This window comes from Bombus affinis, chromosome 1, assembly GCF_024516045.1.
Source record: "Bombus affinis isolate iyBomAffi1 chromosome 1, iyBomAffi1.2, whole genome shotgun sequence".
Lineage (NCBI taxonomy): Eukaryota > Metazoa > Arthropoda > Insecta > Hymenoptera > Apidae > Bombus > Bombus affinis.
In genome coordinates this window covers 14,919,664-14,935,131 of record NC_066344.1, presented here as the reverse complement: position 1 = coordinate 14,935,131, position 15,468 = coordinate 14,919,664, and the positions used below count along the sequence as shown (strand labels likewise).

The 15,468-nt window shown below is 35.3% G+C and overlaps 1 protein-coding gene across 4 annotated transcripts; it reads left to right on the top strand.

Moving 5' to 3' along the window:
* The first annotated feature begins 15 nt into the window (after positions 1–15).
* LOC126922184 (UDP-N-acetylglucosamine--peptide N-acetylglucosaminyltransferase 110 kDa subunit) lies at positions 16–15,428 on the top strand. 4 transcript variants are annotated; one of them, XM_050734553.1, is made up of 14 exons: positions 16–322; positions 384–611; positions 1,105–1,162; positions 3,592–3,742; positions 3,820–4,063; positions 4,230–4,298; positions 7,770–7,966; positions 10,233–10,322; positions 10,388–10,568; positions 10,702–11,304; positions 11,393–11,907; positions 12,659–13,112; positions 13,198–13,574; positions 13,662–15,428. In XM_050734553.1, the coding sequence occupies exons 3-14, from the start codon at positions 1,156–1,158 to the stop codon at positions 13,852–13,854; spliced, it is 3,081 nt and encodes a 1,026-aa protein (XP_050590510.1). In that variant the 5' UTR covers positions 16–322; positions 384–611; positions 1,105–1,155; the 3' UTR covers positions 13,855–15,428. The 4 variants fall into 4 exon arrangements, with proteins under 4 accessions (XP_050590510.1, XP_050590503.1, XP_050590493.1 ...); XM_050734546.1 differs by lacking the exon at positions 1,105–1,162 and having other exon boundaries at positions 436–611; XM_050734536.1 differs by lacking the exon at positions 1,105–1,162.
* The last annotated feature ends 40 nt before the right edge of the window (positions 15,429–15,468 follow it).

Genomic DNA, 15,468 nt, shown 5'->3' with positions numbered 1-15,468 from the left:
TTATATTAATATGACGTATTTCCCGCGCATAGAACGCAACGAGACTCTAACTCGGAATACGGTCATCGATTGGTTTTTCGTATCAGACTGTAGTACGTTCGTGGTTCAAGTTATTACAGCATTGACAAGCCGTTGTTTGTGAAGAACTCGGCTATCGTGATAAAAACTTATAGAAAAAATACTTTTGAATGACAAAATAATTGACCATTATATAATTTGTGTCTTATGTGATTTGCATATTGTCTAGTAATTCTCGGTTTAAGTGAAGTGCTTGAAAATCCATAATGGCGCACGCTACAAGATCGCGCTAGTGTATACCAATGTAAGTGCCGCACGTACCTGTTTTTATTTCCGTTTTTCGGAAAGTAAAAAGTCCTTTTCAGATTTGATTTACATACAACTTTCGATTTTGATACTGGATTTTGGCAAGAACAGTGGCCCTTGATTATTAACTTCTTACGCCGTTCTTGTTCATGTATCATTTTTTATGGTGGTCGTCATCATGCAAGCACAGCAGCAGCCACAGCAGCAACAGCAGCAGAATCATCAACAAATCGCAGGCACCAGTGTCATTCTCAAGATGAACGAGATACAACAGCTTTCGACAGTTGGTACGTAGTCAAATGATTTTAACTACGTACCATTCCATTTTCACAATCAAAATTGTATTCACGAGGTGTCCGATCAGATGGATAATGAGTTTGCAGATATTGATTTTGAAATGTTCTGATTCGTGTTACTAAAAGTATATCATACAAATTTCTGCTAAATATTAATATCGGCAAGTAAAGATTATACAGATTTATTTATTGATATGTATTTTATTTATTCATTTATTTAATGTATTGATATGATTTGTAAGCTTTTCCACGATATGTCCGTGATTTGGTTAATCTTAATAATCTGACCGGAATTAAATTTTAATTTAAAAAAGATATTATCGAATAAAATTGTATATTAGTAGAGAAACATAATTATCATCAATATTTCGTTTAATTTATGTGCATGATATATGTATTTTATACATCATTTAATTTATCGCAATGTGCCGTAATAACATAAAACAGAGGTATATACATAACTATGTGCAGATGATATTTATAGGTATATAATAAAAAATAGAAAACGTCATATAAGTGGGAACCTAATAAATCTATGGCAGGTATATATTCTCCTTTTCTACAAATCTATCAGAAATTTATTACGATATATGTATGTATATATTATTGCTACATTTAACATTATTCGGTAATTTTAGAATTCATTTTACTTTCTTTATGAATCGAAGCATTATTATTCTGTCGTTGTTTGTGTGTGGTTTTCTCCCGTTTAGAAGCTTATTCTTTCTTAAGCTACCTACTCTTCCCTCTTACTCTTTAGTCGCTGTTTCCGCTTCATCAAAGTGACGGTGGAATATTCCACTCGGTATCGGTACCTATACCATCTGCTTTCCGTTCGAAAGAGTGGGGATGACCGTCCCTTCGTATAGCGCCAGTGGTTCTTTTTTGCTAGTTAGTATAATAATTTTGCAATTAAACGTTTGATTGCAGTATCAATTCATATATCAAAATTCCATGATATCTCTATTCTCTTCCTCTCTCTAGAATCAATATTATGTTAAATCTTAAATTAGGCGATAATATGTTTCGACTTCAACAAACATATGTTATACTTTTTGTTGAATTTTCTGTATGAAGTTTTAAGAATCGATATTGCAATACTACAATAGTTACTTTGATCTTTGAGATGTAAATTTTGATATTAAAAATAGGCAACCGACTTCAAAAGTCAGTTTTATTTATACAGATTGAGAACCACTATTGTAATTTCTTTGTATGCCCCCAGCCACGTACTATGTACACGCGCCTTAGGAGTTACCGAATTTTTTACGTTTTTATATTCGGCTATATCCATGTCATTATAAAAATAATTTTCACTTTGAAATTAATTTTTAATAAAAGTTGATTGCATGTGAAGAAAATGTTTGGCTTCGTTCATAAATTGAAAATACAAATTTTCTGCTCTTTATTAGATTTTACATTGATTTTCTGATTATTAGTTGTTATTATTGATAAGTAAAATGTTTTAAGTTGAAACGTATTACATGTTTTTTTTATTAGGTTTTGTATATTATATGTAACCATATTTTCATATATATTCGATACATTTTTTCATTAATAGAAAGATTGTAACAAGGATAAAATTAGCAAAATAACGATAACATAGATTTATTAGTTAGTTCAGATAGTTTACGTTTTTATTACTAAAACTAATTTAACATTGACTCTATAAACGTCTATTAGTTATATCAGTAATGATAAAAAAGCAAAATTACCAAACACAAGAGACAAAATGTAGAAGATGGCAATCGTGGGGCACCGAGCATAATATCTACGGTGTTGAGCCGGGTGTCTTCCTTACCCCCATCTCCTGATTTTACCCAGCGATGCAGGAGTCCGCCATAGTCAACGAGTTGACCAATCAGGTTGCTTCTTGGTCTATCGGGGACCGGGGATAACCTGGCCAAAGCGTAACTTGTATAGAAACACAGAGGCCACGGTGTGTACAGAAATGAGGAAATAATTGACACCATTATACGGTTTGAAATAACGAAGGAGTAGTACGCATAAAGAAAGTGAATCTGAAGAATAAAATTAATTTAGAATCAGCTAGCAGACACTATCGAAGAAAAAAATTGAATTACCAATATTGAAACGTGGAAAAGTCTCGAAATTGAATCAGAGGTGATTGTGTGAAAACAGCGTGCGTATCGGAATTGGGAAGAAGAGAATAACGCGTTTGGAACAATTTCGTGGACAAAATGAGTATAAGACTGGCAGAGAAGAAAGAAAACGTAATAAAAAATTCGACCGGCATAATTGGAAACGTAGTCAATAGTTCGGATGACGTTTGTAATGGAACCGTCGAGTGGCAAAATGGACAGAATCTTCTAGTTGTTACACAAGATACGCAAGGCAAAGAACTAATTGCAATCACTGATAATCAAACCATTAACGTTGCAGTTGACTCCTATTGTTCGTATTTTTTAATTCCTACTTTCTTTTCTCATGTTATTTTAAGTTTCCAAAAAATCGGCTAAACAAATTGATATATGTTATTCTGCGCGCGTGTATATAGGTATATTTTATTTATGTAAACTTTTGTGAAGTTTACATAAATAAAAGAATATGAAGTAAGCACTTTGAAGTTAAGATAGTGTCATAAAAACAATTAAATTAATAGGGATTAGTTTATTTTTTTTATATACAGTAGATCGTATTAAGTACCCAGACGTTTTTCAAACAGGAATATTTCATGTAATTCATCTACAATATGCATATTTCTTATTGGTGTAGTGATATACTAGCAGCACTTGTAGTTCGATATATACATACATATATATATATATATATGTATATTTAAATGTGTGCAAAAATAACTAAATTTACATGAAAAATTGATAAATATTATATTTTGTAAAAAGTATTATTTTACACATTATTACATTTTATATTTACGTGAATATTGACAAATTTTATTTTTATATATTTTTTAAGATTGCTTAGATATCCATAAGTTAATTTTTTTCAGGGCTACTGGAACTTGCTCATAGAGAGTATCAGGCAGGAGATTATGAAAATGCGGAAAGACATTGTATGCAACTCTGGAGGCAAGAAACAAATAACACAGGAGTTCTTCTATTATTGTCTTCTATTCATTTTCAATGTAGAAGGCTAGAAAAGTAAGGGACCTGTTCCATTTATTATGTAACTTTTAAATAAAATACAGCACTAATAAATTTCTGTTCTTGCATTTCAGATCTGCACATTACAGTAGCTTAGCAATAAAGCAAAATCCTTTATTGGCAGAGGCTTACAGCAATCTTGGAAATGTTTACAAGGAACGTGGCCAACTACAGGAAGCTTTGGAAAACTATCGACATGCTGTTAGATTGAAACCAGATTTCATTGATGGTTACATCAATCTAGCAGCTGCATTAGTAGCTGCAGGAGATATGGAACAAGCAGTTCAAGCATATGTAACTGCTCTACAATATAACCCTGTGAGAAATCCACTCTGTTATTAATACATATTTCTTTCTAGTCCTTTACATATAGTTTAAACGCTACTACATTATGTCAAATTTTGACTTATTTTCTAAAGATTGCTTGTTTATTGCTTGTTTATAGGGTTATTCAATATACATTTTACGTTTTTATATGTTACAGGATCTTTACTGTGTGAGAAGCGATCTTGGTAATCTTTTGAAAGCATTAGCAAGACTTGATGAAGCCAAGGTAGGTTTTCTTTATTTGCTACACATTGTTGTAAATTAATTTAATTTAACGTGACATGCACATATTCGGATGCATCAATACCACAATCAAATACTAGGATGTTGACTTTTGCAGTCTCATTTTGACAATTTTTTTTGACAAGGTACAGATGCATTTCGTAAAATGTGCACAAGTACTAGTTGGCAGCTTTATAGAATAACCAGGAACAACTGGTATCCATATACTAGAGGCGAAAAGCTCTTTCTCTTTGCGGTAAAAAAAAGATATGTGCGCGACGCATGGTGGCCTACTATCAGAATTAGCTTTTAAAAAGACATGAACAGAAAATTTAAGTTTTGGTAGTAGATTGCCCATTGTGCGTGTTTTTCCATTTAATTAACTAATCACTGCGTTTGGTGTCTTTGTTTCTACTTGCCTTTTTATTGAGAATCAACAAAGATGCTCGGAGCAAAGTAATGTTCTTTTCAAGACATCAAACGCAGTATGAGGGTTTAAGTTTAAAATTAGCTGAAAACTATATAGAATCCCTCTTCGCATTGCGCGTTTTGGAATAACACTGATAAGAGTAACAACAAAATTTCTTTACTTGGTGTTATTGCAAAGTTTAACTTGCCGATCCTATTACAGCAATATATTTTTTTATTATTGATTAAGTAAAAGATATTAATTTTTTTTCTTACAAGCTACAATAGGATCAGCAGCGCGCGAATGTAGCATTTAAGCTCATCTCATTTGATTCAGCTCATTCTGAATGTGTATTTACTTTAGGTATACTGATCCGTTACATATACGTGGACAAATGCGACCTTTCTTTTCCACTATCTCTACTCTTTCCAATTTTAAAAGTAAACAAGTTGTGTGTACAATGATAATTGCGCGAGGTCACTTGACCAGTTCTAAACCTATCTCGTAATGTCTAATATAAAAAATTGATAATTTTTTATGAATCTATGTGAGCCATTTGTGCATCAAAATATTTTTTAATTTAGAAACTCACGGGACTTTTTCGACTCCCACAAGTTTCATTCGTTCCAATGATACATAGAAAAACAAACAAGTCAAGTGGTCTACTTCATAATAGCAGCGCGGCGCGGCGATAGTCGACGAGTAGAAATAATTGCAGACAGTATAAATTGCTGACAATTTTGCTTTATCTACATTGTTTACCCATTGGTGTCTTTATTTAATATTTTGTACTTTCTGCAATCAAACTCATCGACAGAACTTACTGCAGCAAAGAGAAAAGCCTTCCGTTGAATTTCCTGTCGTTCTTAAGCGCTCTCTAGTTCACTTGTTCGTTTTTCGCTTAGTACGTTTTGCCACCAATAATGTTACATTTACAGAATGATATCGGTTCGAAATACTGGTCTATGGGACTATAAGATGAAAGTTGATTTTAACAGGAAAATGGTTTTTCAAATTTATCTTTCTTGTTCATACCTATAAAAAGCGACGTACACATTCATTCGTGGTCTTTATAATTTTTTAAAACATCGTTAATGTATTGGGATCGAGATTGAGTCGTTTGTTGTACTTTATATAAGGTGATTTAATTTGTTCTTTCTTTCTTGCTAATTGGGGAATCTATTTTCCATGTAATTGTTAACGATCGATATTAAGGAACTGGAATACGATTTGCACGATTATAATATGGTGGCTGACGAGCTCAGCGAAGCGTGTCTTTCAGCGGCACGCATAACTAGGTACCTCTGTATACGTACTTAAAAAAGAAAAGAAAATATAAAAAAAAGATAAAATTAAAAAGACAAAGTTGAGGCGAAGAGTATCAGTGAAGAGACATTAACGCAGCTGTATTGTTGTTGTGGATGGGATGATCAACTCTAGGAGGGGAAGTCGGAGCAATGTGATTGGTCGGTTACCATGGGTTCCTTCGTCAAAGGGTGAATCTGAATCTGGTTATTCAGTAACACACTGTCTCTCGGTCTAAGTTTATTATGAGAACTTGCGAGCCGTACCTACCGTCAACCTACCAAAGGGTACACTGCAGGTAAAGTAATTCCCAAGGCCGATCTCTGAATATTCCATCAGACCAATTGGCTCCGCTGTTTCGAAAGAGATTGAAAGTTGGATCATTTTAACTCGGGATAGAAAGGTTTAGCAGCATCTGTGTTTACGACGTTCGTATGCGATTGCAGATACGGAAGCACGGAAATACGGATGAAGATCTTATGAACGACTCATTTCTGTTTCTCCATTGAAACGAGAATCCTCTGTTAAAGCTCATCCAACTTCAACGTTTCTATCCATATCCAGTTATCCCGATGCTACGAATCCTATTCGTTTCTATCATCCAGCCTCTCTTTACCGCTTCCCATAGAGATCGGCCGACTGTAAATGCCCTTTTTACTTATTGTTTAGGTACGGATTACTCTGTTTTTTATAACAATGCAGCCCGCCTCTCGGCACGCGCGATGCACATCCCTGCTTGACCCTTAGGAGCGTCGTCATATAAAGAAGATTTTCGACAAATATTTTCCTAGGGATAAACGATAATATAAATTTAATTGATGGTAAATGTTGATCAAGGGAACATATGGGTAATGAAGAACAATGTTTGTTTAAGCTCGTCGACTGAGAATGGACAATGTTGGAGGTGAATTGGCCAAGTGAATTGAGCAGAACTGAAGTAACAATGGCGAGGGGCGTACTACGTGCTGTCGAGTCCACCGGACGCATTCCGGAGAATCGATAGACACGAGACAGGACACCCGTATCGCTTATTTTCTACGATGACGTTTCTAGCGCGCACCTAAATCCTTTTCTCCTGTTTTCACACTAGATTCCAATCCACTACACATTGTATGATTTGCAAAATGGGTCTCGTTCTCTCTGTTCCTGATTCTTTCTCGTTTTTCTTCGAAAGAAGTCATATTCCAAGCTAAAGCAAATCTTACAAATCGAAAGGTTCTTTTTAATTAACTTTCGATCGATCGATCGCTCTCGCGTTAGCGTCAGCTTATGCATTTTACATGTCATTAAATGCACCAAGATACAAAATCGCTTAAAATTATCGAACGTCCAAGCATTTATCAAATCTTTCTCTATCACGTACGAAGTTTCTATTCTTTCATCGAATATCGATCGCTAATAATGAATATTGAGAATGTAATAAAGAAATAATCGCGCAATCGATAAAATTTGTCACGTAAAATTGAATACAATTGATTCTTAAAGATATTTATATCAACTCCGTTACGAACAAAATACTTGGCGCGGATGATTTGCATTAAGAATTGTTCGAAGTAAAGGGATGTAGAAGAAGGAAAAAGGAGGCAATGAAACAAGACAGAGAGGACGAAGGTATGAAGAGATAATTTTATTCTCTGAAATTTCTCGAAGGTGGTGAAATGTGTGAAAGCTGCGGCGCGGCGAGGAGAGGCCGGGCAAAGCGCGCGGCGCGTCTCTGACAGTATGGGAACATCTTCTCTGATCCTCTGTTTATGTCTATAGGCTTGCTATCTAAAGGCGATTGAAACGCGTCCAGACTTTGCAGTCGCATGGAGCAATCTTGGCTGTGTATTCAACGCTCAAGGCGAGATTTGGTTGGCGATCCATCACTTTGAGAAGGCCGTAGCTTTGGACCCAAATTTCCTGGATGCCTACATCAATCTTGGCAATGTACTCAAAGAGGCTAGAATCTTTGATAGGTGAGATTAAATCATTGATTTCTAACGGCTCTATATTTGTACATTTCGTCAGAACGTTTGAATTGGCATTTTATTTGAAACAACGTAGATACTTGCATGTTCAAGTAGAATATTAACATACGTGACATTTTTCACAACAATTCGTTGATTAGATCGAATTTAGAACTAGCGCGTGATGCTAGACAGAACTTGTTTAAACGGCAAAATAATGCAACAACTGTTGGCAATACATAGAGAAGGTATATTTATTCATAATTCTGCGTTAGTAACAATAATTTTATAATTTGTGATATTGCTTTAAGATACTAGTATTTTCAAAACACGCAATTCAAACGTTTAACTTCTCGGTCGATAGTACTTGAAACGGCCGATGTTCAACAAGAAAATAAAAATCGTTCGATATGCGAGTAGATTTATATAAAAATTATATAAAAATTTTTTTCTTTTATTGTTATAATATGACAAAATAATACAAAACTTCACAGTAAGATGCATAATGATAAAAAGAAACCTGAGAATACGTTTTAGCGACAGGGATAGAGTCCCGGCTTACCGGCCGGAGGCCCTAAGTTCGATTCTCATGAAACCTTCTTTTCGTTTTTCATCAGCTCCTACAATAATTTAAAATGCACAGTATGATCGATCGTCGTCTCTTCAATTTCTCATAGACGACGGTTTATAAAGTCTGTGCTAAAAAAATCTGACTTATAGTTATTCCTTTAATGTTCAATACTGTTACATTAATTGGAGAGTCACAAGTCGAACAAATATATTTTCCTGCCAATATAATGGCGCTGTTTTTACGAAAGTTCTTTGCTGTATTTTCGGTACGGAAATGTTTCGTGTTCGAACGAAATGTGCTCTATTTTTACGTTTGACGCGCTAAAAGAGACGAACGAGGTCGGAAGATTTCACACGTTTTCCGTTTCTCAAACACGTTTACCAAGAATTCACGAGCAAAGCGCATGAGCCGACGTGTAAACACCGAATCGATATTCATACAGCGTCCTTTGAAGTTCATCGTCCTTTGTTTCTCCAGAGCGATGCCCGCTGGCAACCTTCACTCGCGCATTACGTGAATTCCTAATTTCTTAGGTGTGTTAGCGGCTTTCATTATTTTCTATTATTTTGGTAATGTTATGCAGCATGTGTAAATTTGAAAACGATCCATTTATTCTGGATTTTCGGTATTTATTACGATATTTGAGATATCATCGGTTCTTACCGAAAGATATTTACATTTAAAAATTTAATTACAAACAAATAACGATAATACGTAAAATCGATGTATAAACAAGCATAAAGGTAATTTACACATGTCGCGAATTCATGTCCTGTTCGTCTTCCAAGAATCTCGACCTTCTTGTCATACGTACATATCCACACAGCCTTTTAACGGAGAGAGAATGGGGCTTGCTTGGCAACAGATGCGAAATTACCACCGGAATACGAGCTGGATTTTCTTATTTACGAGTGTTCGGAATCCTTGGAATCTAAATTCCAGTTACGCACAATAGCGGGAGAAACTGGAGGGCAACTATCGATTTCAAGGATCGCTCCGCCCCCACGAGAGAGAGAGAACCCCTTTTATTCTCCGTGGGAGGGTGTATAAGTTCTTAACGGATATGCCAAAAACGCGTAGCTCGTGGCGAGTTTCACGGCGGAAAGCTGCTCGTGGTATCGTGTCTACGATCTGTCGAGGAAGTTGTTGATTTTGTTTATTGATATTTAAAAGATACATACACGCACACATATACACACACACACACACGCAGACAAATTAATTTATTGAGATATGGAAATGGAGAAGGAATGGACTACCAGTGTGTTGTCGTGTATACAGTGATCTCGCCTTCGACCACGATCGCACCCTCGTTACGCGTGCAATTAGAACGAGCTCTCTCACGATCCTCAACCCGTGGATGTATCTCGTGGATTAAATATAACGTGAAAAGGTTAATTTATGACTATTTTCTGTATAGCGTTACCGGCGTGACACGTCACCGTATAGCGGTGTGCGCGGCACGTGTGCAATTTATCCAAAGACCGTGTGTCGTCGGGTGTGGTATCACCAACCATCGTTACCAAACCGAAACCAACAAAGAACTTTCTACGCAATTCCACGTATACTTTGATGCGGCTCTATTGATTCAATTGGAATCGATTAAATTGTGATTCATCGTCCGTTCGTTCAGAAAACGACCTAAATGTTTTCTTTCGTTGTGTGATGAATTTTAACGACATACGAATTTTCTGTTTGTAACAGAGCTGTAGCTGCTTATCTGCGTGCTTTGAATCTCAGTCCTAACAATGCAGTCGTACATGGAAATCTGGCGTGTGTCTACTATGAACAAGGGTAAGCATCAGAGGGAATTTACTTTGTTCATTTTTTATCGTGCGTTAACTTATTTTGTTTTACAGGCTTATCGATTTGGCGATTGATACATATCGTCGTGCTATTGAATTACAACCAAATTTCCCAGATGCTTACTGCAATTTGGCGAACGCGCTCAAGGAAAAGGGACAAGTGGTCGAGGCTGAGGATTGCTATAATACGGCTCTCCGCCTCTGCCCCTCACATGCCGATTCCCTTAATAATCTGGTACTTATATTTGTATTCAAATTCCGTGGGAAAGTTTAATGAACAAGACAATAATGTATAACGCGTTTCTGTCTTCACTTTTTATTATTATTACATTTCTTCTCTTTGTTATTCGATGTATTCCGCATTCTAGGCCAACATAAAACGTGAACAAGGATACATCGAAGAAGCAACTCGATTATATCTGAAAGCGCTTGAAGTATTCCCTGAGTTTGCCGCAGCTCATAGCAATCTGGCTTCCGTATTACAGCAACAAGGAAAATTAAATGAAGCACTAATGCATTACAAGGAGGCTATTCGTATTCAGCCAACTTTCGCGGATGCGTACTCGAACATGGGCAATACTCTGAAAGAAATGCAAGATATACAAGGAGCTCTTCAATGCTATACAAGAGCTATTCAAATTAATCCCGCTTTCGCTGACGCCCATTCCAATTTAGCTTCGATTCATAAGGATTCTGGAAACATTCCTGAGGCTATTCAATCATACCGAACTGCGTTAAAGCTAAAGCCTGACTTCCCTGATGCATATTGTAACTTAGCGCATTGCCTTCAAATCGTTTGCGATTGGACTGATTATGAAGCTCGAATGAAGAAATTAGTTTCGATCGTTGCTGAACAACTGGACAAGAATAGGTTGCCTAGCGTACATCCACACCATTCCATGCTCTATCCGTTGTCTCATGAATTTAGAAAGGCTATTGCTGCTAGGCATGCAAATCTTTGCATCGAGAAGGTAAATGATATTTTTTAAGTACACGGTTTATCTGAAGCAATAAAAATGCAAATACGTTTGTTTCACGACGGTTTTATATCTGTTACAGATTCATGTTCTACATAAACAACCATACAAGTATCCACGTGAGATTGGTGCTCGCTTAAAGATTGGCTATGTCTCGTCAGATTTTGGAAATCATCCTACTAGTCATCTTATGCAATCAATCCCAGGACTGCACGAGAGACAGAATGTTGAAATCTTTTGCTACGCTCTCAGCGCAGATGACGGAACCACGTTCCGAGCAAAGATTGCCAGAGAAGCCGAACACTTTGTAGATCTATCACAGATTCCGTGCAATGGAAAAGCAGCTGATCGTATTAACGCGGATGGAATTCATATTTTAGTAAATATGAATGGATACACGAAAGGAGCGAGAAATGAAATATTCGCTCTGAGACCAGCACCTGTTCAAGTGATGTGGCTTGGATATCCAGGAACATCAGGAGCTAGTTTCATGGATTATTTAATTACAGATGAAGTTACATCACCATTGGAACTTGCTAATCAATACAGCGAAAAACTTGCTTACATGCCACACACTTATTTTATTGGAGATCATAAGTAAGTCTACAAGATATACGATTATATATAGTATTTTCTCTATAATTGATCGCCACTATGTTTCTCATAATTGATCAATCGTCATCTCTACTACTAAGTGAATTCTCTCAAAGAAACTATAGTGTTCCGTTTAACATACCGCAAAGTTCGACAGCTGAGTAATGCAACTTAATCGAATTCAATTCCAGTTCTATAAAACAATACTAATTATTCAATGATGAAACATTCTTATCTCTAATTTGTTTTTAATTAAAATTTTACTAACGTATTTGTGAGAGTTTTTTGATTAAAATAAGACCAAACACGATGTAGTTCAAATCATATTTACATGTATATATAATAGAAAGAAAATAAGTTAATGTCACTAAATAAGTAAATATATTTCAAATTATTTCGAGCTTAGTTTTGTTTTAATCAGGAAAGCCTCACAATTACATTGGTTAAAGCTTTATTATTCAATATGAAATGAATTATAAAATAGTTCCGTTGTTATTGCTACGTTACGATTATCCAACTAATATGTTTTTTTTATCAAGTCCATTCGCGGACTTCTTCCTCTTTCATTCGCCCTTTTTTTATAAGTTGGGTAAAATGCTGGATCGTATCTGTTACATTCAATCGTCTCCTATACATGAAAAGTCATCTGAGGACAGCCGAGTAGTCCCGACTTTCGATCAATTATGGAGAAAATACGTACTATACATGAAATTTAATTAACATCTTTTTTTCTCTTATATATTTTTTTCTCCAGGCAAATGTTCCCACATTTAAAGGAACGTCTCATCTTAACGGACAAACTGAATATGAAGGGCAAGGTAGCAGATAACGTAGCTGTAATAAATGCCACCGATCTTTCTCCAATGATTGAAAATACATGTGTCAAAGAAATTCGCGAAGTAGTTGTACCGGACGCTGAAAACAAACCAGTAGAAATTTCGCTGAAAGTTGCAGAACTGCCAACCACTACTCCTATCGAAACAATGATTGCTTCTGGACAATGCCAAATGTCCGTAAATGGTGTCGTAGTTCAAAATGGTATGGCTACTACGCAAGTGAACAATAAAACAGCTACGGGTGAAGAAGTGCCTCAAAATATTATGATCACAACGAGGCAACAGTATGGTCTACCAGAAGATGCAGTCGTTTATTGCAATTTCAATCAGTTATATAAAATTGATCCGCTCACGCTTCATATGTGGGCACATGTAAGTTCATTCGTTTTTTCGTAACGAACTTATTTCATTAAAATTATTACATATTTTATATTTATATACCGATACTAAATTTCAGATCCTAAAACATGTGCCAAACTCTGTATTATGGCTGCTACGCTTTCCGGCTGTTGGTGAACCAAACTTACAAGCAACAGCTCAACAGTTGGGCTTAGCCCCCGGTAGGATCCTGTTTAGTAATGTTGCTGCGAAGGAAGAGCATGTTAGACGAGGACAGTTAGCCGACGTATGCTTGGACACACCGCTTTGCAATGGTCACACTACTAGCATGGATGTTTTATGGACCGGAACTCCGGTGGTTACACTACCAGGTGAAACGTTAGCGTCTCGCGTTGCTGCTAGTCAATTGAATACTTTGGGATGCCCTGAATTGATTGCACGAACACGACAAGAATACCAGGATATTGCAATTCGTTTGGGTACTGACAGGGAATAGTAAGTAAATTGTTTCTTTCTATCCCTTGTTTTTAGTTTTTATTATCATTAGTATTGATATGAATTAACCAACTGTTTCTTTTTAAGCTTGAAAGCAACGCGAGCCAAAGTATGGAAAGCAAGATCTGAAAGTCCTTTATTCAATTGCAAGCTATATGCAGTAGGCATGGAAATGCTGTACAAAAAAATGTGGGAACGTTTCGCGAGGGGCGAAAAACCTGATCATGTGTCAGCAGTAGACAAAACCGAAATGCAAAAATTACTAGCAGCTGCATCTTAAGAATTGTTCTCGAATGTTTTTATCTATACAACTTCAATTCCACATCTGTTTTTCTCTCCCCCTTTTTTCGAAAACATAGCATTTGAAATAGATGGTCGATAATCTATTTCACAAAAATATAATTTTCATATAGATTCCGTTTATTCTGGTATTTACTGTTTTGTATGATAAATCATCGAGCTTAGATTACATAGGATAACGTTATGCGCGTACGTTCAATTAAACATTTGATGTCCCAGAAAAAGAAAAAAAATTGTGGATTGTATCATACGAGTCATAAAAAATAATTACGTTATGCCATCGTATCTTTCACCTTATTTATATATATATAATATAATTCTTATAGTCAGGTGTTTATACCTTTTGTTCATCTTTCTGGTAATATCGTATATAGCCTGAATTGGAGTGGGATTATGTACAAGACTAATTTTTTTTTTTCATTGTATAAAGTACACAATTGTATGTATACTGATGAACGTTTGTATCATTAACGTGAAATATGCAGTCGGTATTAGTATTTTTATTCGGTTTTCTTTATTTCGAAGGTTTTTGACACGTGAATTGTTGACAATGTTAAGAGGATACGAAGATGTTCCCTTGATTATTTTTTATGCTATTGTAGTAATATTCGTCGTTTACTTCGAATACGATTGGCTCGTAAAAGAAGATTGAAACACAAAAAAAAAGTTCAGGAGCGAATTACTCACACCAAGCTGTTATTGCTAGAAATCGCTGATAGCAAAGAGTGCAAGTTGTATTATATACAATTGGTTAATGAGATAAACATGTAAATATTAAAAAGATAATTGTTAGTTATTGCTTTAGTTTGATAGCGCGTAAGTTAAGATTAAAGAAATGTGTGAGGTAGCGAAAGACGTTGACTGTAGCAAACTTTGAGATGTACGCCTATAGAATAAAAAAAAAATGATTAAAAATATAATTCGAAAGAAAGTGGCTGTTACGTTGTGAGTGTGTTCTGATGAATATGCGATTAGTAAGATTGATTTTTTCTTTGTGAAATTCTTTACTCGGTCGTTTAATATACCAGTTTCACACAGAAAAATACAGGTAATGCTTGAACGAAGAACTTGCTTGAATTTTTTTCTCTTTATTCAAAACATGATTATTCTATGCAATTTATAATAAAATGGGAAAGAAAGTGCATTTTTAAGTTGAAATAAATTTTGTTCAAAACTCGAGAAATTAAGATAAATAGGAAGAACAGCTTGTAGCGTCTCGTTAAATTTATTGTATGTATGACCTCATCCGCCCACTATGTGTATTATCAACATTGCACATTCTCGATAATGAATAATTGTCCCCATTACGCACAATTTACATCGAACATACAGATGTAAAAGTAACCATTAAAAATCTCTGTTTCTTAATTACTATTCCGGATGTAGCTCGAACAAATACGTCGCACAAGAAATAGCAGCGGTAGAGTGAAACGTAAAATTCAAATATCAAACTTTCATTTCTGTAGACGGTAATAGCATATTTGTGTAGATTTACATTAATTCAAGATTTGAAGAATATTGAAATAAATTTACCAAAGTCAATAAATTATTAAATTATCTCATTATTATTGAATCATAGTTGAAATAATTTAAC